The sequence below is a fragment of the Perna viridis genome, chromosome 10, assembly GCF_037379345.1.
Source record: "Perna viridis isolate PV_CMFRI_1.1 ecotype Kerala chromosome 10, ASM3737934v1, whole genome shotgun sequence".
Taxonomy (NCBI): domain Eukaryota; kingdom Metazoa; phylum Mollusca; class Bivalvia; order Mytilida; family Mytilidae; genus Perna; species Perna viridis.
This window is the reverse complement of record NC_142454.1, coordinates 25,036,105-25,058,560: the sequence shown is the minus strand read 5'-3', so window position 1 is coordinate 25,058,560 and position 22,456 is coordinate 25,036,105. Positions and strand designations below refer to the sequence as shown.

At 32.6% G+C, this 22,456-nt stretch overlaps 2 protein-coding genes across 4 annotated transcripts; one reads left to right on the top strand and one right to left on the bottom strand.

Annotated features, from left to right (window-relative positions):
• The first annotated feature begins 12 nt into the window (after positions 1-12).
• LOC148605103 (amidophosphoribosyltransferase-like) lies at positions 13-12,989 on the top strand. The gene is made up of 11 exons (XM_088550633.1): positions 13-166; positions 1,199-1,336; positions 1,811-1,947; positions 6,174-6,307; positions 6,712-6,827; positions 7,214-7,458; positions 8,042-8,170; positions 8,470-8,597; positions 9,720-9,941; positions 10,656-10,776; positions 11,574-12,989. The coding sequence occupies exons 2-11, from the start codon at positions 1,215-1,217 to the stop codon at positions 11,711-11,713; spliced, it is 1,494 nt and encodes a 497-aa protein (XP_088406759.1). The 5' UTR covers positions 13-166; positions 1,199-1,214; the 3' UTR covers positions 11,714-12,989.
• On the bottom strand, positions 12,531-22,358 carry LOC148605102 (xaa-Pro aminopeptidase 3-like). 3 transcript variants are annotated; one of them, XM_088550636.1, is made up of 7 exons: positions 22,301-22,358; positions 19,708-20,447; positions 18,856-18,943; positions 17,856-17,990; positions 16,509-16,690; positions 15,285-15,405; positions 12,531-13,918 (listed from the first exon to the last, which is right to left on the bottom strand). In XM_088550636.1, exons 1-7 carry the CDS (start codon positions 22,323-22,325, stop codon positions 13,755-13,757), a joined length of 1,455 nt encoding a protein of 484 aa, XP_088406762.1. In that variant the 5' UTR covers positions 22,326-22,358; the 3' UTR covers positions 12,531-13,754. The 3 variants fall into 3 exon arrangements, with proteins under 3 accessions (XP_088406762.1, XP_088406763.1, XP_088406761.1); XM_088550637.1 differs by having other exon boundaries at positions 22,305-22,348; XM_088550635.1 differs by lacking the exon at positions 22,301-22,358 and adding an exon at positions 20,783-21,172.
• Positions 22,359-22,456: the final 98 nt, after the last annotated feature.

Here is a 22,456-nt window from a genome sequence, read left to right as displayed (position 1 = left end):
TAAAGACATTAACATTTTGTCTCTTCAATTCTTAAAATAAAGTAAATTTCGTCGGGTTAAAGGTCACTGATCACGATCGTCACTGACCATGACAAGTGTTCAGTTCATGATCAATGCCAATGAAAAGAAAATTGATGAAAGGGGAATGTGTTGTTGTCTGTAGCCTGTAAGTAAAACATAATTTGAGTTTCCAATTTTAATATGATATGATGGCATCATAATTTATGGACCCTTTCTTCAACCTACAGTACCAAGAATCAATCTGAATCATTACAGATGTACACATGTAACTTGTTCATGTTCAGTGGTATGAAATACATGTCTTCAAATATCTGTGCTTGTTAGTTTTGTCATTTTTATTTCAATTGATTGAATTAACTTATTGCAATTGTCATGATTTGCTGTACAAGTTGCCAACCTTGAAAAATATAAAATGTGATTTAATTTGTATGAACAGTGGTTAGATAATAATCTCATCAAGCAGGGGTAATTAATACAAACTGACATAATTTCAATCAATCTGACATCATACTGATTACTGATTCAGTAATCTTGACCAGGTCTTGTGTATAAATATCTAGCTGATACCCCTAAACACTTTTCTGTGCTTGATTTTGGGTGTACAGGTAAGTACTTATACTTGTAATTTTATACTCATGGTTTAATATTTAATCTATATTATTTCTACATGTTTATCAGAATTTTTCTAGCTAAAAATTGAATTGATAATCTTTTGATTATTATTAAAGTGAAATAAAAATCTTTCATATAGTGTTCTTCAAAAATGTACTTTCTGAGCAATAATGATTGATAGCTGTGGCATAAAGAGCAAGTGCTGTCGTTTTTAAATTTAAAAAACAAAAAACAAAAAATAATAACTGCTTGTCACATTGTGCGTTTTAAAATTTATTCAGAGAAAATTATTTTAATCATTATTAAGACTTAGTTTATTTTATTTTATTTGATAAGTGGGTTGAAGTTCAAGATCAGTCCTTTTGGCACAAAAAAGCCCATGCAAATGGCTTGAAATTACCCCCCTCCAAAAATTTTATTTTTTACATTTCTAGTATTATTTAAGGAACAATTTTCATCTGCTTTATGGCAATTCTTTATTTGTATGGGTTTCAAACAGTTTAGTGCTTTACATTTATGGACTACATGTACATGTACCGATTAACATATTGATTTTTGATTTCAGGATTTAATTTTACATAATGGATGACACAGGGATGCATGAAGCATGTGGTGTGTTTGGGTGTGTGGCTGCTAGGGAATGGCCTACTCAGCTTGATGTGGCCCACACGATATACCTTGGGCTTGTTGGGCTCCAACATAGGTAAATTTCTTCCTTAAAAATGAAGTTTCTGTGTAAAAAAGTGTCTTTTTCAGAGATTGGAATTAAAATTTCAATGGACTGTTTTTTTAACACTTTTCATAAACAAATTCTGATTCAAATGGGGCATTTTAAAGTGGAATGTGATAAATGGCCCCCTCTCATCTCAAATACTGCTTTTTCATATTTTGAAATGTAATAGACATAATTTAATGATAGAACCATATGAGGCAAAACATTGTGGTCAACAAGGGTATTTTGATTTCAATATGGAATATGCTATTGGAAAACTTCATTATATATATTCTTCAATAAATATTCCTGTATTTTAAAATTAAATTGCTACATGTGCTTAAATGCCAAAATTTGTTTGAATGAATGAAAAGTCTTGATACTATTGTTATGCTATGAATTGTTATGTAATGTCATAAGTATTTTAGATTTTCGTAAAACTGGGGTAATACTAAAACATTTCAGAGGACAAGAAAGTGCTGGTATAGTAACAAGCTTGGGTTCAGCAGATTCTAAGTTTAAGAAGAAGAAAGGAATGGGATTGGTTACACATATTTATAATGAAGAGGACCTTGGAAAATTGAAAGGCAACCTTGGTATTGGTGAGTAACAGTAAAAGAGCAGCATTATTAATGATAGGATCCAGTGGTTTGGATTATAATTTTTAAATGGGCCATTTTTAATGATATTCAGAATTTCAAAAGTCCATAATATAACATTAATTTATGAACCATAAATTAATGTAGTATAATAATCATTTAAAAAAAAAAGTCTGATTTTAAGGTTCTTGAATGTGGAGGTTAAATAAGTAGCATTGTTACTGTTAGGATCCAGTGGTTTGGATTAACATTATGAGATTATGCCATTTTTAATGATATTCAATATTTCAGTGGGCCATAACAGAACATTGTTATAAAAAATCTGATTTTAATGTGCTTGAATGTGAAGGTTAAATAAGCACCATTGTTACTGCTAGGATCCAGTGACTGGGGTTAACTTTTTAGAATGGTCCATTTGTAATGATATTCAAATTCAGAATGTCAATGGACCATAATGTAAAATGTTTTATAAAAAAAATTAGGTTTTAATAAGACATATTTGAATGCTTGAATGTGATAAATGGTTCATTGCCCCCTCTAGCTCCAGTTAATGAGGAACAAACATGAGTATAGCATTATAGTTTGATATGCATACATATTGGCTTTGAAGGATGAACTCTACCTTTTGGTAGGAGAAATTTAGAAACACTTGGCCAGATTTTAAAAAAAAGATGTCTTTTTCAAAGATTATTTCCTAGGCAGAAATGTCTGAAGATTTTTTTAAAGATTGCAATAAGATAACTTCAATAATATATTTTTCTAAATATGTTTAACATCACCAGAAGATTTTTGTTTGTTTGTTTGTTGGGGTTTAACGTCCGAACAGCAATATGTCAGCTATATTCAGACGATGAACATGAAATTGGTGATAAAATGAACATGAAATGATGAAAGAAAAAGGGATGGGACACAAGGACAATGGGGTCGACAAATTTTGATTGCCACTGGAAATAGGGAGAGGTGGGTAGGGTGGGACAATTTAGCCTCCTGTGGTGGAGCCTATGGTTCCTACTCTGGGAGAATACCACAGTAGGGTTCTTTAACGTGCGAGGAACGTGGCATCTTTCCCAACACGGTGCACCACTATTGTTTGCGGTCAGGTTTTCCGTATTATAGCCTGACAACCCCAGCATGTAACACGCCAGGGGTACCCCATTCAACCACCTGGGGCACGCATCCCAGTTGCTCTGTGGGCAAAGTGCCCTAGCCCCTGGCTAGGGTTCCGAGCACTATTTAGTCGCCTTTTACGACAAGCTTAGTGCTGCTGCAGGCCTATTCTTTTAACACCCGGACCTGCACGGGGTTCATGGTAAAATTTAAATTGAATATTTCGGATAACAGATATCCTTCCTCAGCATAAAACTCATAAAACTTAACGAGCATAAAACTCACAAAGTTCAAGATCAAAACAGATTCAGAAGCTGAATCGCGTACGCTGTGGGTGATTGTACCTTTATCAAAGGCTCACATAAGCAACTGATGAGGAGCCTGAATGAAAATAACAAAGAGGGTCTTTTTATCAAAGTTACAATTAACTGTGGAAAACAATTTAAAAAAATATAGAAAGTCCAAATATAGTAGTACGGCGTATTGATGTATAGCAAGTAGTGCTGTACCAGCCTTAGATCCAAGACCTAAAAATGAATTATTTTTTCTCGTTAATTCCATCTTGTGAAGTTGTTTGCAATTTCTTCATCCAAAAGCTTTCCCAAGATACTCTTTTACATTTTGACCAGTTTTTATTATGTTCTATGATCGTCACAACAATGTTGTGGAGATCCTCCTGGGTGTGTTCGGCAGATCTAAGATGGCGACTCAGAGGGAGGTCTGGTTTGCATTTGTAGTCACTGCGATGACCATTCATACGCCTGTTGAAAGGTTGTTCTGTTTCGCCAACGTACTGCATACCACATCGGCACTGGAGAAGGTATATGGTATTTTCGGTTTTGCAAGTTACGTCGCAAAAAATGGCAAATTCCTTTCCAGTGCAGTAGCTTTTAAAAGTTTTGGTGTGCGGCATCTGGGTACAGGTCTTACATCTCTTATCTCCACATGGTCGACACTGGCCCGTTGTATTTTGTTTAGACTGAGATGAAATCTCTGCTCTTACTAGGGCATCTCTTAGGCTCCTAGGTCTACGGAATGCCAGGACCGGGGCCCCCGGAAAGAGCTTGGAGAGCTTGGGATGTTTTTGAATGTCTTTCCAATTTGAATGCAGTAACTGCGAGAGTTTCCAAAAGGCTGGATGGTACTTAAGTACAAAAGGGACTCTTTTGTTCTTTTTCTTAGGTTTGTACTCGAGGAGATCTTTACGGCTGATTTTGTTAGCACGTTCAAATCCCCGATCTACATCTGTTGATTTATAGCCATGCGATAATAAATGACCACGGAGTTCATCTTGACGTTTGTTGGGGGTATCGTCAGAAGAACAAATACGCCGAATTCGAAGTGCCTGACTGTATGGGATGCTTTTAGTACAATGTTTTGGATGACAACTATTGGGAAATAAGTATTGGTGACTATCAGTTGGTTTGCTGTGAAGATCCATGGACATTTCCCCGTCTTTTACAAACGTAGTAGTATCTAAAAATGTGATTTTAGTGTCAGAAATTTCATGGGTGAATTTGATTGATGGATGAACATTATTGGCATGTGTGATAAAATTGTCTAAGTTTTTTTTTCGACTCAGTCCATTTCATGTCAACATCATCGATGAATCGAAACCAAGAGAGGGGTTTCAATAAAGATGTTGAGATTATTTGATTTTCTAATTTACCCATGAAGATGTTAGCATACGGAGGAGCCATTTTCGTTCCCATAGCTGTACCATTGATTTGAAGGTAGTGTTCGTCGTTGAAAGTGAAGTCGTTACACTTCAAAACTAAAGTGAGTAAATTAACTAGGCAGTCGGTAGGGGGTCAAAAATATCTCTAATTCCCAAGCTTCTCGGCAGGTTTCTATACCGTCATCGTGTGGGATATTAGTATAGAGTGAAGTGACATTAAGGGAGACCAGAAGTGTTTCGGAAGGTAAAGGATTCATTGATTCCATTTTCCTCAGATAGTCCGTGGTGTCTTTTAAATATGACGGGAGCTTTTGAACAAGGGGTCGGAGATGGTAATCCACAAATTCAGAAATTTTTTCGGTTGGGTGACTATTAGCAGAAACTATGGGTCATCCAGGGATATCTTTTTTGTGAATTTTAGGTCGAAGGTAAAAACGTCCGGGTCTTGGATCCTCTGGTTTTAAGTATTTGAACTGTTCTTCTGTAATGCTGCGGTCCTTGAACATTTTGTTCAGTTCTGAAGTGATTTTTTCACTGAAAGATTTAGTAGGGTCACTGGGTAGCTTTTTATAAAATCTTTCATCAGAAAGTTGATGGGTAGCTTCTGAGATGTAGTTATTTTTATCCATAACTACTATGGCGCTGCCTTTGTCTGCTGGTTTTATAAATATATTTTTCTTATATATATATATATATTATATCTGCTTAAAATGAAAACCATCAGAAAGTATTTTAAAAAATATATATTAATGAAGTTATCTTCATATATTATTGAAGGTAGCCCATCAGTTGTGGTCACTTCATCATCTGTTTTGATGAAACAAAATGAAAACCCTGCTTTCTATACTTAAATGACATGAACATTAATACAAAATTCAATCTAATTTAGTAGCTGTCTTTGTAGGAATCATGCAAAATCTGAAAAATGTGATACACCCCAAGAAAGGCTACATATTTTTATTTTTGTAATTAAGTTGTTATATGGGTCTATACTATGAAATGTGTAATTATTCATTCAAATCTGCCTGCTCTTAGGAGATAATCGACATTGAAAATACAGTAGATTCTATTGTTTTTGAGCGCCATTTACAGAGTTATCTCCCTTAATTTTGAAATCTACAGTGCATTCCATATAATTTTTACCTCCTAAGAGCACGGGTTATATGAAAAACCACATGTTTATTTCTGTTTACTATGACATTTCAAACAAAATATCAAAAATAAAAATATGTAGGCTTTTTACCCATGAATCACATTTTACATGATCCTTAGCTGGAGTGCTACTTAAAATAAGACTGCGTTTTTAAATTTTTTCTGTTTGCAATATCAACAGAACTAAATCATGCATCATTTCCAATGAGCAAAAAAAACAGGAACAAGTGTCTATATGTCATTGAAATAACTTATATGACTTTTTATAATGCTATTTGATGTGTATTTGAAGGTCATACCAGATATTCAACTCAAGGAGAATCAGAGATGCAGAATATACAGCCCTTTGTTGTAGAGACGGAACACGGTTTGATAGCTGTCGCTCACAATGGGGAACTTGTTAATGCCAGATCATTGAAGAAAAAGGTGATAAATAAGATAAAAAAGAAGGCTTTTGAATAGAAAAGTCAGCAAATGTTATTAAACAATATTAATTGTTAAAAAAAAAACTCAAAACAAAATGATGAGCATAAAGTAACATTTGCCTGTTCATAATGAACACCTTGAAACTGAGTTAAAATTTGTAACACATTAATGCCAACAAGATAGTAATGTAAATTTGAGCTAAAGCTCAGCTTGTAATTTGAGAGAACAGAAGTAAAATTTTTGAAGGTCTTATTTAAGTTTTCCTTGTTTCTAATACTGGTATTTTTTATTGAATTCAAAGGCCCAACCATGATATGTCTTGTATGGACCAACAAGATTAAGATTAATTCACGCTAATGTCTGCATTTAAAGTATATTTCTTGCTTATGTTAATCTATTTTCAGTTGTTACGGCATGGTGTAGGTTTATCTACAGGTTCTGACAGTGAACTGATCACACAGTTACTGACACACATTCCAGAATGTGGGGAACCACAAGGTGTTGTTAACTGGGTTGGCAGGTAAAGTCAGTTAATGATGCCAGGGAGAGAAAAAAATGAAACTTCAAAAGGAAAATGGTTGCATAGTTCCTTGTTTCACTTTGTGCAATGCACAACCATGAGATAATGTTATTATTTACACTTTTATTAAAAATAAATTATTGAAATAATGTACAGCTGCATGTAGGTCTTTTACTTCATGTTTCGCATATAAAAACAATTGTCATGCAGCTAAAACGTAGGTTTCATCAAATCGCAGGTGGGACATCCCTCAAATAATATAAGAAACAGTAAATTTGTTTAAAGGTTACTGCAAAAGATCAGTACTCGAGTCTTACAGCTGCATTTAGGATTTCTTGAACCACATATGTATCAGTTGTTTTTTAAACACATTGCTTTATTCACAGGATAAAAAGAATAATGGCAGAAACCCTCTCATCTTATTCACTGGTCATAATGCACCACAACAAGATCTATGCTGTTCGAGATCCATTCGGTAATCGCCCACTTTGCCTGGGTAAACTTATTCCTGCAGCAACATTCTCCAGGAACACCACCATCACTGATAATGATATTGATGGTTGGGTGGTGTCCTCGGAATCGTGTAACTTTAACAGTATGGGTGCTAGATATCACAGAGAAGTGCTACCAGGTACAATATCCCCTCGGTACTGTCATATTTATTTTCACAGTTACCAATATTCAGGAATTTGAAAAAATATTTGTGTTTTATAGTACAAACATTTGTCTTAATTGGTGGGATTTAATGGTGTCAATTCATTAGAAAAAACAAGCGAAATTAGCACATCACCAACAATATCATATATTAATGTTATATACAGTTGAGCATTTTATCAACTGCTTGCAAAGGGAAATAATTCAACTTCAGGATTTTTGTGCTTGGATACACAACCAGTTCTCTCTGTAACTTACTGTCATGTGTTTTCTTCTCTACTTCTGTTCATGACATCCCTCATGATTACAAATGTCTATTCTTCTTGACCTCGCTAGGCTATAATCAATTAACTCTGTTCAGCATGTTCAAATTGGTTGTACTGGGGAAGTTATACCTTATTTACATGTCTGCTAAGGATTTCTTGAATTATTGTGACCTATAGTTCCAAAACTGAATCTTGATTCCATTTTAAAGTTCTTCAGTCATATAATATTTCCTTATAAAAAGCTTTGCTTTTGTTTTCTCCATATTACAATATTCCTTCATCAATCTATTTTAGGAGAAGTAGTGGAACTGAGTAAAGAAGGAGTAAAATCAGTATATATAGCTCCCAGACCAAACAAAGCTCCTTCTGCATTCTGTATATTTGAGTATGTTTATTTTGCCAGACCAGACAGTATTTTTGAGGGTATGTATCCTTTTGTGATTTTCCTGAAATCACTGTTTATTTATTTTGAACTATATGGTAATTATATAAAAAAAAGTTCAAAGGATACATGTTTTAGAAAGACATTATATGAAATAAAATTAAATTGACCACTAAAAACACAGAAATTAGTACTTGTAAAGATTATACTTCAGATATTGTTGAATTTTCCACAATGCAAGTCTTTATTATTGGATTAACTTCTTGTAGTCTGGCTGAATTCAAACAATGATAAGTATTACTGTTACAAATATATACACAAATATGATTGGTTGTTTCAGGTCAGATGGTTTACACAGTAAGACAGAGATGCGGTCAACAACTGGCAGAGGAAGCTCCTGTCAATGTAGATATTGTCAGTACCGTTCCCGAGTCGGCTACTCCTGCAGCATTAGCTTATGCTGAAAAGGTAAAATCAGACCTAATTTTCTTGTCTTTTTCAGTGGAATTCTTTTTTTTTCAAGTCTGCATTTTCCATTTTGATACTTTTGTGCCGCTTTATATTTGATCTCAGGTTTTTCAAATTTCTGTTTTGTTGACTTCTTAAATTCAGGTCTATTTTTATTTTAACTCTTTCTTTACCTTTTTATATTGACTAATATCTATATTTTGCATAAATAATATAAGCTTACATATAGGTACAGGTACTTTTGGTTGCGTTCAAGGGAGATAATCTTACTTCACAAAAGCACAATTCCTTAACTGCAAAAAAGATTTTATCGAAACCTCTAAGAAATGTTAATGTCATATGTAGATGCACATTAAGGAAGATAATTCTCTTTACATGCCTGCATGGAGAGATAATCTAACTTTTGATTTGTATCATTTGGACTGCCGATACTCACACTTTCACACTGCACAAAAAGAAGATCTTGCATGCACTAGATGGGAGAACTTGTCCAGATTGTTTTTTTCGATCTGATTTTTTAATTATAACTGAACTTAGTAGAATCTTTACCATCACAATTTTGTTTATTTCTGCATTTGGCCCATAGGTCTCAGTAACCACTTCTGGGTTAAATGGCCATCCCCCTATGTAGTACCAAAAACACACCGAACCTAGAAATATGCATTGTAAGTGTATTATTTGTGTGTATTCTGATCAAAAGTAGTCAAAATAAAGCTGAGAATGTGTACTTAAAAATCATGTTTGTAATTTAATACAAAAGCGTATGAATATTGTTTACATGTGTGAATAATTTGCCTCCATGCTGTCAGCAGAAAAGCTTAAAATGTGGATTTTCAGTAATATTTATTCAAGTAAATTTTGTGAAGAATTTCTATAATCATCGTACCATTAGCATAATGATTTTGAAAGCCTTATTTTCCAAGCTTCACAATGGTCTGCAACTTTAAGATGTCATTTGTCCTAGGAGTTCACAGTGAAATTTTGAAAATTACTTGTTAAACATGTAAAGTAATGGAAATGTTAGAGGTCATTAGCGAGACCATAATTTGGGATAGAGTTATTGTTTTTGATCAGTTGTGAAATATTGAATTCTCTTGATTTCACTATTATATACTGTTTCAGCTTGGAATACTCTACGGTGAGGTATTCTGTAAAAACAGATACATAGGAAGAACATTTATACAGCCAAGCATGAGACTGAGACAGTTAGGTGTGGCTAAGAAGTTTGGTGTGTTGACGGAGAACTTTAAAGGGAAGCGAGTTGTGTTGGTTGATGACTCCATTGTTAGAGGTGTTACCATGGTTCCCATTATAAAACTTCTTAGAGCAGAAGGTGCAGCTGAGGTACTTAAACAAATTTTGAAAATCTTTAGTTAAAATTTTATAGATGTTGTTACTATAAAGAAATAAGGGAAGTAAAGAATATCAATTCAGTGAACAATTTGTTTGCTTTCACACTGTTCTCATTGATGTTTGTAATTTTTCTGGAGATTTTTTTATACTCCCTGCTTGAAAATCATGATATATATGTAATTATCATGGTGTCTCATCTGTAACTAGTTCTAATTCACAACTCTGAAATCGCTGAACAGATTTGATGAACCTTTCATAGATTCTTCATTACATTATGCCATTGTGCATCTCCTATTTTTGTTTTTCCATCAGTATGCCATAAATTGCTTATGGGGTTTCCTATATGGTTTCTGTGGATGATAGCAGGGGTATCACTTAGTAAGCTTTGTTAAATTCTTCAAGTCTTATGAGGCAATTGCTGGTTATTCATCTCTTGTTTAACACTGAAAATGGAATTATTTAACATTCTAGAAACATAAAAAAATACTTTAAATATTGCAGTAATTTGGATTTTTTTGTCTTTACTGGGACTTCTTTTGAATCCACAAAACCTAACATTTTTTTCCATTTGACAAGACCAACATTTGAAAGAAGTTGCAAGGAGTGTTTGCTTTTTTGTGGTGGTTGTAAATTTATATATATTTTATATATTAGAATATAAATTGAAAAATGTTAAAATGCAATTAAAATTTAATTTCTTTACAGATTCACATTAGAATAGCTTCTCCGCCAATCAAGTATCCATGCTACATGGGAATCAATATTCCTACATATCAGGAACTTATAGCTAACAAACTCAAGCTAGAGGACATGGCTGCACATTTTGGTAGGTTAACTTTAAATAAAGATTGAGGTGTTCAGTGTGGACTTGAACATGTTTAATGAAGTAGAGTAAGACCAAATCATATTAACTTGTCGATTCTTATCCCCTCCTTCCCCTAAAAAATTGACAAAAAAAATTGGGGCGGGAATTTCAAAATCAGGAATTTTTTTGCATTACTTTCTAGTATTTGAGACAATATGACACAGAAATCTTTCATTTTTTGGTGACTGAAAGGATGTTTCTTCTCTGAAACTGATGTTGATATGGATTTAGAACATATATATACTTCAGAGAGCTAAAATTAGACTAGCAAATACCTTTGAAGAAAAAAAAAATTAAAAAATAATATCATCCCACCCACCCTGTATTTTCTGTGAAGGCTGGATGAAAACCTACCATTAAAGTTTACTTGGCCTGATAAATACCTGTATTTTGAGGTTATGTTTCAGTGATAACTTCAGGAGGACGTATTACTGGTTTACCAAAGGAATTAGCAACACCTTCAAAACTGTATTTGTACCGTAAATTAAACCCTATTGCTTCAAGGTTTTGTGCTATTAATGGAGACATACAAAAGTTTTAAGATCAGTATTAGGTATATGTGCTAACAAAAGCTTTCAACCATTTTAAATTGGTTATTCCTGGTCAATTCAAAGGAAACTTTCTCACATGCATAATTATCAAATCAATCTTTCCTGAGTTACATATGCTTTACCACTACAGATAAGAAACAGAAATTCTGGCTCCGAGCCTCATCTAGTCTAACCGATGTTTTAATTTTTTTTTCTTTTACACCATAGGAGCTGATAGTTTACAGTACTTGTCTGTAGATGGACTGAAGAAAGCAGTGAGAGAAGGGATAAAGAATGCTAATGGTTCAACAGGACATTGTGTAGCTTGTTTGACAGGAGAGTATCCTGTTAAACTAGATGATTGGTAGAATGAAGTTGTATACTGTTTAAAGGGAGATAACTCTGTTAAACTGGATGATTGGTAGAGTGTGAATATGTTTATTTTTGCTAAAAGGGAGATAACTCTTAATCTTGATTTCATACTTGATATAATCTCCCTAGCTTATAATTAAACTAAATAGGAATCAAATGTGTCATATACATCAATAAATGAGAATTTGATTGAGATACAAAATTTTCAACAAAAGTTTTGTTGTAATTTTCAATTACCAGACATTATTTTATCAATGTGTAAATATGTAATTATAATATTCAGTGCTAAATTTGTACATATGCAATCACCAAGGTGAATAAAAACATTCTGGTACATATTGGATGTTGTAAATTGTACCATATTTTTTATGAATGTGTCAACTGTTTCATACAACAACTCAAATATGAAATGCATGAATTTTAATTCTAGCCAGTTGATTGGTTGAACTTTGAGCTGAGGAAGGATTTGAAGATGCACTTAATTTGATTTTTTTCTTTTATGGAAACTTGATCCTTGATTTCATAATACTATAATATTACCATTGCGAATGATTATTGTCATTAATGTGCAAAATCCTTTTTTAGCGTCCTTTTTTTTGTGTGTTGAAGTGTTTATTTAACTCCATTTTAAATGGAAACCTTGATCTCATAATTAAGTTCAATTTTGACCATGTTTCTAAGGAAACACCTCCAACTGATCGATGTGCCATACAGTGAAGTGATCTCATTTTCTTGTACATGTATATTTTTGTCAAGCCAAAATCAAGTCTATTTTAATGGGTTGTGTCATATATTAATATACCCAAACTGATCTCAATTTTATGTTTTTATTGTAAGTTCAATAGTAGACATTTACAAAACAGAAAATACTAATATCAAATATAATTCTATGACAATAGAAATCAATGACATATATTGTATTCAGAAAAGTACTCATCAATGTTATTAACCAATGATTTACATCTTTACTTACCATTAATATGCGGAAAATGTCTTCATTGTGTTTAATATTTGATATGCAGGTAGAGAAAAGAATTTTTAAGTAGTCTGTAATTATCAATGCTTAATAATTTTCATGGAGAAATGAATCTCTAGCTGCCAAAATACAATAGATACCATACTTTGATATTATAAATGCTTAAAAATTTCCATGCAGAAATGAATCTCTAGCTGCCAAAATACAATAGATGCCATACTTTGATATTATACACACATTTTATGGTTATTTTATTTGTTTGTTTATATTTTTATAAATAAAACGTTTGAATATAATTAAGTCTTGTTGTTTCTTATAGAAATGGTATATCTCTTATGCTAGCTGTTCTACTAAACAGTTTTTTGATCCATTGCAAAAAAAAAATTCTTCCAGTCAGACTTGGAAATTGGTATTCCATGCCTTACTGACCAGTAGTAGTATATTGTATATAGGAGATGGACTGACAACAAGTTAGCTTGGCCTCCAACCTTTAAACTAAATTGTGATGACATTTTGGTCAGCTAAAGTCCAAACAATGTCTGAGTTGGATTTACAACTCTCTTGTAAATGACAAACAGAAAATCGCTTGTATATACGGTATGTATTTTTAAAGATGTTCTAGACCCTATAAAAATAAAGAAAATATAAAATGGAAAACACAAGTGAGAGGCCTTCTACAAAGAACAGATCATTCTATCGAACAATTATAAATACATGTAATGATTTGATCAATGGATGAGTAGTGGTACACGTAGAAAGTTGAGCAAAGAGGAAGGTAAATAAAACAGTATCCGTAAGAAAAAAAGCTAGCAACACTGTATAATGTTGATCTGAAACACATAATTCTTCAATGTTCCTATTCTGCATGCAGTGTACACCATATAAAGATGATTATGATAAATATCGAGATAATAATTCTAATAAGTTTGATCACTTGGAACTTGGAATGATGAGGAAAAACAACTAGGGTCAATAATTGGGACCATTTTGATTAAACACTGCAATTCTTAGTATGAAATAAAGAAAGACTTCAGGTATTAGTTAAGCATATCCATCTACAATCAAGTTTTTGCCATTAATCTCTCTATTTCATCTGCCTCCTTTGGTACATCAGCTGATAATACATCAGGCTTTGATTTTGTAATTAGAATATTGTCTTCAATCCTAATTCCAATTCCTCTGAACTCTGCTGGAATGTCTGTATTTTCTTCCGACAGGTATATACCTACACAAATAAAAGTCTTTCGTCTCTTAAGACATTTTTGATATAATGTACTATTACATGAAAGAGACTCATGCTATTTTTACACACACATTAATTCAAGAAATAGAATTTGTGCTAATTGTGGCATAGTTAATTAGCATGCATAAAGGGTCTGAATCAAAGTGTGTGTCAAAATAGCCTTTTTCATGCGTAGACCATGCTCAATATACACTTCCGTGAGAAAAATTCTTTTGTTCTACCTAAGCCCTATCCATCCTCCCAAGTCAGGGTTTTGAGTCCATCCTCACTCCCTCAAACCCCTGACATCACTCATTCATATTTAGCGGGTATCGTCCAGCTAATACTGATTGGTTGCTTCTCCGGGTGAGAAGCACCAATGAAAGTCGAATTAACATAAAATGTCTGTGGAAAAAATAATACGAGGTAATGGACGATCTGATATAGTAACTGAAAGTTGTATGATGTCACAAATGATGCAATATGAACAAAAAAAAAAATAACTAAATTCTGTTTAGAGCCTTTACTGAAAAAAAATTATGTGATGTGTAGCCACTTATTGAAGAGTTTCCATTACGAGTGATTTGATTGGATTTTGGATCCGGGTTAAATTTAAGTTACTCACTAGATGGCACTGGACGATACCCGCTAAATATGAATGAGTGATGTCAGGGGTTTGAGGGAGTGAAGGTGGACTCAAAACCCTGACTTGGGAGGATGAGCCTATTATGCGGAAGTGTTTATTGAGCACGCTTATCAACTTATCGCGAAAAGGTCTATTCAGATATTTTTGCTTTTTTTCTCCAGATTTACATATCATGAATGTGCTTTTATTTGTGGGCATTAATTTGCATGTTTTGTGAATTTTTTGTTGTATTATGAAAACTAATTTTCATAAATTATTTTAAAGTACACCTTATTTTTTAATTGAAATTAAATATTTCGTAGAGCTTTGGAATCTGTATTGACTAAACAATGAATGTCACAAAAAATGGTACCTGATGCATGTTCTTCAACAGCACGAAACATGTTTTGGTCTAATGATCTAGTTACAATTTTCATAATAGTAATTACAGCAATTTCAGGATTTTCCAGTTTTACAAGCTTAATATTATAAGCTGAATTCATATATCTTATTTACATGTAGTAAAAATGAACAGGTAGTTCATGCAAATATAGGAAAGTATGCGGAGCAAAAGTGTTAAATACCACCAGTGACAAAATTTCATCAATAAATATATTGTCAAGGGATTTTGGTTGCTCAAATAGAATGATTCCAGTATAAAAGGTTTTTACTACATGATATAACTGCATATTTCACTAGCAGGATGATCTAATGGGTACACCAATCTATAGAAACAAATCTTACCTGGTTCTATAGTTATTACCATCCCCGGCTGCAATTTCTCCCCTGTGGAGACACTAGGTGTGTCATGTACATCCATCCCAAGGTAATGACTAACATGGTGAGGGCACAGTAGTTTTGTTGCCTAGAAATAGAGGGAATTTATGTAAAAATACCTAGAATTTACAAAGTTGATATTTCAGTTTAGAACACAAATAAGGCACTGACGACTTTTATAAGTGGGGGCATTACTTTAAAAGAAATAACATTTTTCCATACTTGATCAATTTTTTTTTACTCAGTCATGGACAGAAAAAAAGATATGATTCAATATATCCTTCATTACTTGATAATGCAGATTTTCAAATAACAATTTTTAACTCTGGCTGCTCCTGAAAAAAAAATATTTTCAAGCGTGCACAAAAATTTTTTTCTAACTCAACATAAAATCCAAGGCACCCCTCAAGAAGAAGATGGTCTCTGTCTAATTAATTAGACCTTTTTTTAAACATTTAGCTTACAATCAAAATGAGATAATTTACTACCAAAGCAGTAAAATTCTGCATCTTTGAACATTACAATATTACATTCTTTCATAAATGTCTTCTTTTCAAGTTTGGTCTATCATCCCCACTATGCATCATTATACCCCCACTTCATATATAGTGATGGATATCCATCCTTCTGTCCTCCTTTCTTTCTGTTACATGAAGGGGTACCAATTTGTTATCCATTACTCCTCCTAAATCACTGCACAGAATTTAATGAAATTTTCACAGATCCCCATTGTGCACCCTCTTTAACGACTTCATTCCAAATCAGAGGTCAAAAAGTACACCTTATCAAGTGGAAGAGTGTGAGTGGGGGTATCATTTTAGTGACCATTTTTTAATGTTCTAGTTATAAACAAAAATGAAAAACTAGTATCACCCCTGCCCCAACATGATTCTCAGTCCAAGAGAGTGCCCTCCCCTTTCAAACATATGGTAGAGAACAATCTCATTCTGGCTTGAAAAGTTACCAACACTTCATTCAAGTTTCAAGAAAACTCCACTCAAGTACCTAAGAATAAAAAGCCTAGAAATCAAGTACAGGTGGTTTTTATGAAAGTAGCATACAAAAAATAAAATACAACAGAAGACTTATTATTATTAGTACAAAACAAACATGTAGCCACATTTTTATGTTAATTTATAAGTTTAACATTCATTCTTTCAACAAAACAAAACTGATACATGTAATACCTACCTCTGTAACATTTTTACAGTTTTTTGGAAATATTCCGAGATCTTGTAGAGCATCTCCTAACAATTTCAGCATATAGGTATAAATAGAGTCCATTGTCTGTCCGGGAATACATTGATCTATACACTTCTTCTGAATGTCTAGAACTCGATCATATAAACATCTCTGAGCTGGAGTAAATTTACCTACAAACAAAATATTTTCAGATCGAAAAATATGTATGTTACATAAAACATTATGCTCAGGTTACTTAAGATAAGCCTTGAAAAATTCAAAATATAATACACAAAAGAAGTACTGGTATGTGTATCATAAATGCTCCTGTTTTCAGATTCCATTATATACTTACTGAGAAAATAAGCAGGTTGTGATAGGACAGTGCTTAGACATTATTGATTAAATTGTTATTTTTGAGAAAGGGAGGAATGTGTAATGACTTTAAGAAATAATATTGTTCATGTTAACTATAAATTGAATTACATGCATGTACAGGTATAAAACAACCAAAAAGGCTTACGGGTATAAAACAACCAAAATGGGGAAGTAAAAGAACATGTTTTGAAAAACAACAAGTAACAAGTAATAAGCAAGTCAAACGAAATACCTGGAGGACAAAAATACTTGTACACAAATAAGAAATGGGCGGGTAAACAGGACACATAGAATGTTTATGTCCAGATTCACATTGATTGATGGATGTGTCTTATATAATTAAATAGTATATATGTTTGAACATGTTGTATATTGAGAAAGGTCGCTTTTACTCTTGTAATAAACATTAGTCAGTTTTACACGTCTTTGGAATTATTAATCTGTGCTAGACCCTACCACAAGGTTGGCTATGCAAATCTCAAGATAAATTAATGTTTTATTACAAAAAAATAAAGAGCTGTATAACAAACTACAAATAACTTTTGGATCAGGTGGTTCAGGTTTGAGAAGCAAGTGGAACATGGGGAAACCGTGGTTGGTTCAGCATCATGGTTTCATAGTCTATTTAAGGAAAAAGTGGTTACAAAATGTTATCTTGTTATTTCTCAAAGAAAATAATGCTTCCCGTCATGATTTATCAATTCATGTTCTACATGTATGTATATGTAAATTAGTCAAAAGCCAAAAGCATCAAAACTTTAATTTATTTATTATGCAAATATAGCGGCCATATAAGAATTCAAAGTAAAAGTACTAAATCCAGGACAAGAAATTGTTTCCAAACAAAACGACTTTATGTAGATTAAAAAAATATCAGAACAAATACACACAAATAAAAAAGCAAGTCAGAGATAACAAAAATGAATGATACAGCCTTTTCTCCCAAAAAAAGTTAGCTCCCTAACCTGCTATACCTACCAGTGACCGGCCATGTCCTGGTAATGTCACTAACATAACCATTATATTCACATCCAGCATCCATTAACACTAATTCTCCACCATGTACTATCTTATTATTGTTCACATAGTGTATTATATTGGCTCTGTTTCCTCCTAAATCAAAAATGGTAAACATTATGATAGCTTAAAGTCGGACAAAATAATTTTTAAATGAGTACATTTCATACAATAAGTCATGAGTTTTATTAAAATCTCCATGGTATACATGGTATATCATTATGGATATTCTTCTTGAAATGGTCCTGTGCAAGATGAGGTCACACGTGTCATACTTTGCTGTATACTATGTTTCCAGGAATGGCAGCACTTGTCTAGGAGAAGGGAACAAATTATACCTTTCACGGCAGAAAAAGGTACTTCTACATCTTGAAGATAGAAGATTATGGTAAGTTATCTTTCACATAATAGAGAAATTCTTGATCTTTTCACTCATTCTGCTACGCTTCACAAGTAAAAAAAGACTTGAATTTCTCAAACTTGTGAAAGACAAACCCAATCTTTAACCTTAACTCATATAAGAACCTATTAATCTTTAACTTATGCTCACTGTGCTCATTTCTTGAATTTTTAAATATTTTTATCCATGATTGTAATTATGAGATAACAGTTAAATGGAAAAAGGAACAGATATGGTGAAATACAATAAATACACAAGCCTAAAACCTAAATCAAAAATAGTAAATACGTTCACAGACCCAAAAAGTTTTTCAACAACCTTAAAAAGTAATAAAATCCACTGTAAACAGAACAATGAAAAGCAGTTTTATAATCTGTTTGAATGACTAATTGAAGTAGTTACAAATTTAATTGAAGTCTCATTTGTCTGTTCATCTTCAACCAATGGGAATTTAAGTCATAATGTAGTTATTTTTATGGACTTTTAACAGTAAAATTGTTCTCACCTGTTAGTTTTGGCATTTGTAGCCTAAATAAAAAAAAAGTAAAAGAGTACATGTACCTGCAACAACAGGAGGATAAGCTAAGATTTGTGCATTTCTCATTCTACATTCATAATCTATCATGGCATATAAATAGTGCTCATTTACCTGAAAAAAAAAATGAAGCTTGACATTAATGCTTAGTGTGACTTTGATATACCTGTAAATAAATTGATACAATATTGAAATGTTCAGTAATGATTCTTTTGCTCCATAAACAATCATTGTTTTCTACTGTAAATGTACATGTTCAAATACATACAAAACACAACATGAACAATGAATAAATAAAATGTTTTATAGTAGAAAGGAATACTTCATAAATAAAAAGTTATTGTCTCACTTAGTTGTTTTAAACTATGCAACAAACAGTTGTTATATGCTTGTTACAATATCCCAAGATTTTTGTAGATGTAAACTGCAAATACATGTACATGTATGTATGTTTGCAACTTTTTCCATTGACTGTCTACTTCAATCACTGCTAACAAAATAGACATTAGATATTTTTCATTAGGATAATAGCAAAATTACTGAACTCATAATAAACACAAATTGGAATGACATATTAAATATACATGAACTGGCTTAGTCAAGAATAAACGGGTAAACAAGTTCTGATGTAGGCTTGTGTTGTATAAATGTCAAAATTGGTAAAACAGTGGTCAACTCAGTTTTAAACTTAACCATTGTACCCTCATCATGTTAGTCATTACCTTGGGATGGATGTACATGACACATCAAGTGTCTCCACAGGGGAGCAATTATAGCCGGGGATGGTAATAACTAGGTAAGATTTGTTTCTATAGATTGATGTTCCCATTAGATTATCTTTTATTATTTGTTCTGTATTTGTGTGTAATGTAACATACCCCTGGATAAGAGCTCTTCATGACTTCTTTAAAAGCTTCTCCAGTTATTGAGCAAGCCTTCCTCATCAGCTCTACTTCGACAGGTGACTTAAATGCCTTTAAAGCCTGCAGGTAGGCTGACCAGCTTTCAATCTTAGAATGCTTATCCTCTTTCAGAAATGTTTTCAAAGCTCCTTCTTGAATTGTTGGATTTATAACAGATTTATCATTATACCACAAAACAAAGTCTGAACTATCACATAAGTAGCCTCTAAGAAAATCGTCAATTTCATCATTGTTATATGCACTATCCACCCCAGTTAATAGAGGGGTTCCATCAACCCCAGATCTAGGACCATCCCACTTTTCTCTATGAACATCTCTTTTTGGTACAAACAAGGTTGTGATTGGTGCATGTTTGTTATTGAATTGCATCACAAGTAAACTATCAGGTTCCAGAAAACCACAAAGGTACAGAAAATCTGTATTTTGATGGAATGGGTAAGGAATAACATTAGACATAAACTGTTTTGTAGCTGAAGGGATAAGCATTATATGATTTTTATTACTATCTGTTTGTAATGCAAGAGCAGAAAGATTTTCTCTCCTCTTTTTGTATTCCTCTTTTGTAATTCCTGGAGTTACTTCCCCTTCTTTGATTAGATGAGGGTGTGTTTGAGCTGCTGGCTGACCAAACCATCTCTTTGGACAAGTTAAGAGGCATGGTAGTACAGAAGATTGTCTTTGTCTGAGGTATGAATCTAAAAAAAAAAAATGAAAGAATACTGTAAACATGTACATTTCTTCACAACATTCAAAATAAGGAAAATTCTAACCATATGCATGAAAATGACCCATTTTAAAACTTGCTTATTCGCCTGTCCCAAGCCAGGAACCTGTAGTCCAATGGTTGTCATTGCTTTTTATGTTCATTGTTATTCGTTTTTACTATAGATTAGGTGGATTTTTGTCTTTTATGAATAGTTTCACATCATTTACTTTATGGCCTCTTACATGTACAGCTTGTTTTATGGTATGTATTTTGTCTATCGTTGAAGACCGTGTGGTAACCTGTAGAAGTTTACTTGTTCATTACTTGGCACTTGGTGGATGACTATCTCATTGGCAATCATACAACATCTCCTCTTTCTAAATTATTTGATTTTTTTTAGATTGAAGACATCTGACAAGAAAGTCCTCTCTTCCCACATTATGGAGTACTGCAGAAATTTTGTCTTTTTATATTTAGTACACCATTCTAACTCCACACAGACAAATCAGCATCCAAATAAAACAGAACTATCTATAGGAGGGTTGCAGGGTCAGAGGATAATTCTGTCTACCCTCATGTTAGACCTAATATTGTAATAAATCATGCAGTTATGTTCTTTAAAAAAACCAATTTGCATATTCTACATGCACTACAATGTAATAAGCAAGCAAATCTCACTCTTAAGTGCATAAAAATGTGTCTAAAGTCCATCATACTGACCACATGAGATACTTTCATTAATGAGAAAGCAAAATGCGACATCATAATCTATTGAAACTTTGATATATTCAAAAACATCAGCTTGACAAATATGGTACCCAAATATTTATGAAAATGAGGATATCAGCCTAATAAATGAGGAACAATTCTTCCCAAAGACATTTTATACCATGACCATTCGGAGCTGTAATTAGGAAAAGTCAAACCGTATATCAGGACTACTTAAACTGTTTTAGAAAGTGATGAGAATAATATAAATGAGCTGACAAAATGAAAGGTGGTATGAATTTATGTTTCTTCGGGAGTGTTTCAGGTTTCACTACAAAATTCAAATACTTCATTGGCACAAACTCAATTACATGTACAGTGCATGGTTATGGCCTATTACAAAAATAAATATACATTACGGTGAAACATGAAAAATTTAAATATAACATTATAATTGGTTAATATTTCTGTCATATTCAATATTATTGGACACTTGTATCACTAATTTTAAAGCAATTCAGTATAAATGTGGAGGGCATTTTCAAAATAGTTTGTGATTTACTATTTAAAAGAATATTGATTTTGGATCTAGTACTGTGATCTGTAAAGTCAGGAACAAAAGTATTTACTTTATCGATTAATTTCTGTCTTTCTTGGTCATAATGAGGACAATAAAGTAAGAAATGATTTTCATTTTCAACATGACTTAAATTGCATACATACATAAACGCTCTGAAACTGTCGTCCCTTTTCTATTATAAGATTAAGATAATGGGAGCTTGTCCACATTATCATAATAGGTTTAAAAAAAAAAACAAAAACAAAAACAACAAAACAAAACAAAACAAAAACAAAACAAAACAAACACATTTTTTAAAAATTTTTGAGACTGGACAGTCTTTACAAACCAAAATTTGTATAGAAGAACTTAAACAGATGAATGGGTCTGTGAGGGCATGAATCATGATAAATTACAATTTATACATGATGTATTAAAACATCGCATTACATTGAATCTACATTTTAAGCACATAACAAAGATCTACAATGATATCTACAGTACAATTTAAAAATTAGGAGGCACATTCACAATAAGCTAAAAATTTCGAATCCACATATATTTCTTAAAATTACCAACTAAAATCCTTCCAACTTTCATTTTTCTAATATGTCGCTTACAACGCTGAATGTCAATGTCAAATTGAACTGGAAATTTTCATAACTTTGGACGCGTCATTTTTGCTAGTGATTTTTAGTTCAAACCATACAAAATATAAAAGCACGAGGAAA

What these genes read in the sequence shown, in the direction of transcription:
- LOC148605102 (XM_088550635.1), bottom strand. Translation starts at nt 20,819, where the DNA reads ATGATTGCCAATGAGATAGTCATCCACCAAGTGCCAA. An exon ending in TGAAGAGCTCTTATCCAGGG is followed by an intron (nt 18,944 to 19,707) that starts GTATGTTACATT and finishes TTTTTTTTTCAG; the next exon opens with GTAAATGAGCACTATTTATA. An exon ending in ACTGTAAAAATGTTACAGAG is followed by an intron (nt 15,406 to 16,508) that starts GTAGGTATTACA and finishes CTCTATTTCTAG; the next exon opens with GCAACAAAACTACTGTGCCC.
- LOC148605103 (XM_088550633.1), top strand. Translation starts at nt 1,215, where the DNA reads ATGGATGACACAGGGATGCATGAAGCATGTGGTGTGTTTGGGTGTGTG. An exon ending in GAAAGGCAACCTTGGTATTG is followed by an intron (nt 1,948 to 6,173) that starts GTGAGTAACAGT and finishes GTGTATTTGAAG; the next exon opens with GTCATACCAGATATTCAACT. An exon ending in CCAGATCATTGAAGAAAAAG is followed by an intron (nt 6,308 to 6,711) that starts GTGATAAATAAG and finishes ATCTATTTTCAG; the next exon opens with TTGTTACGGCATGGTGTAGG.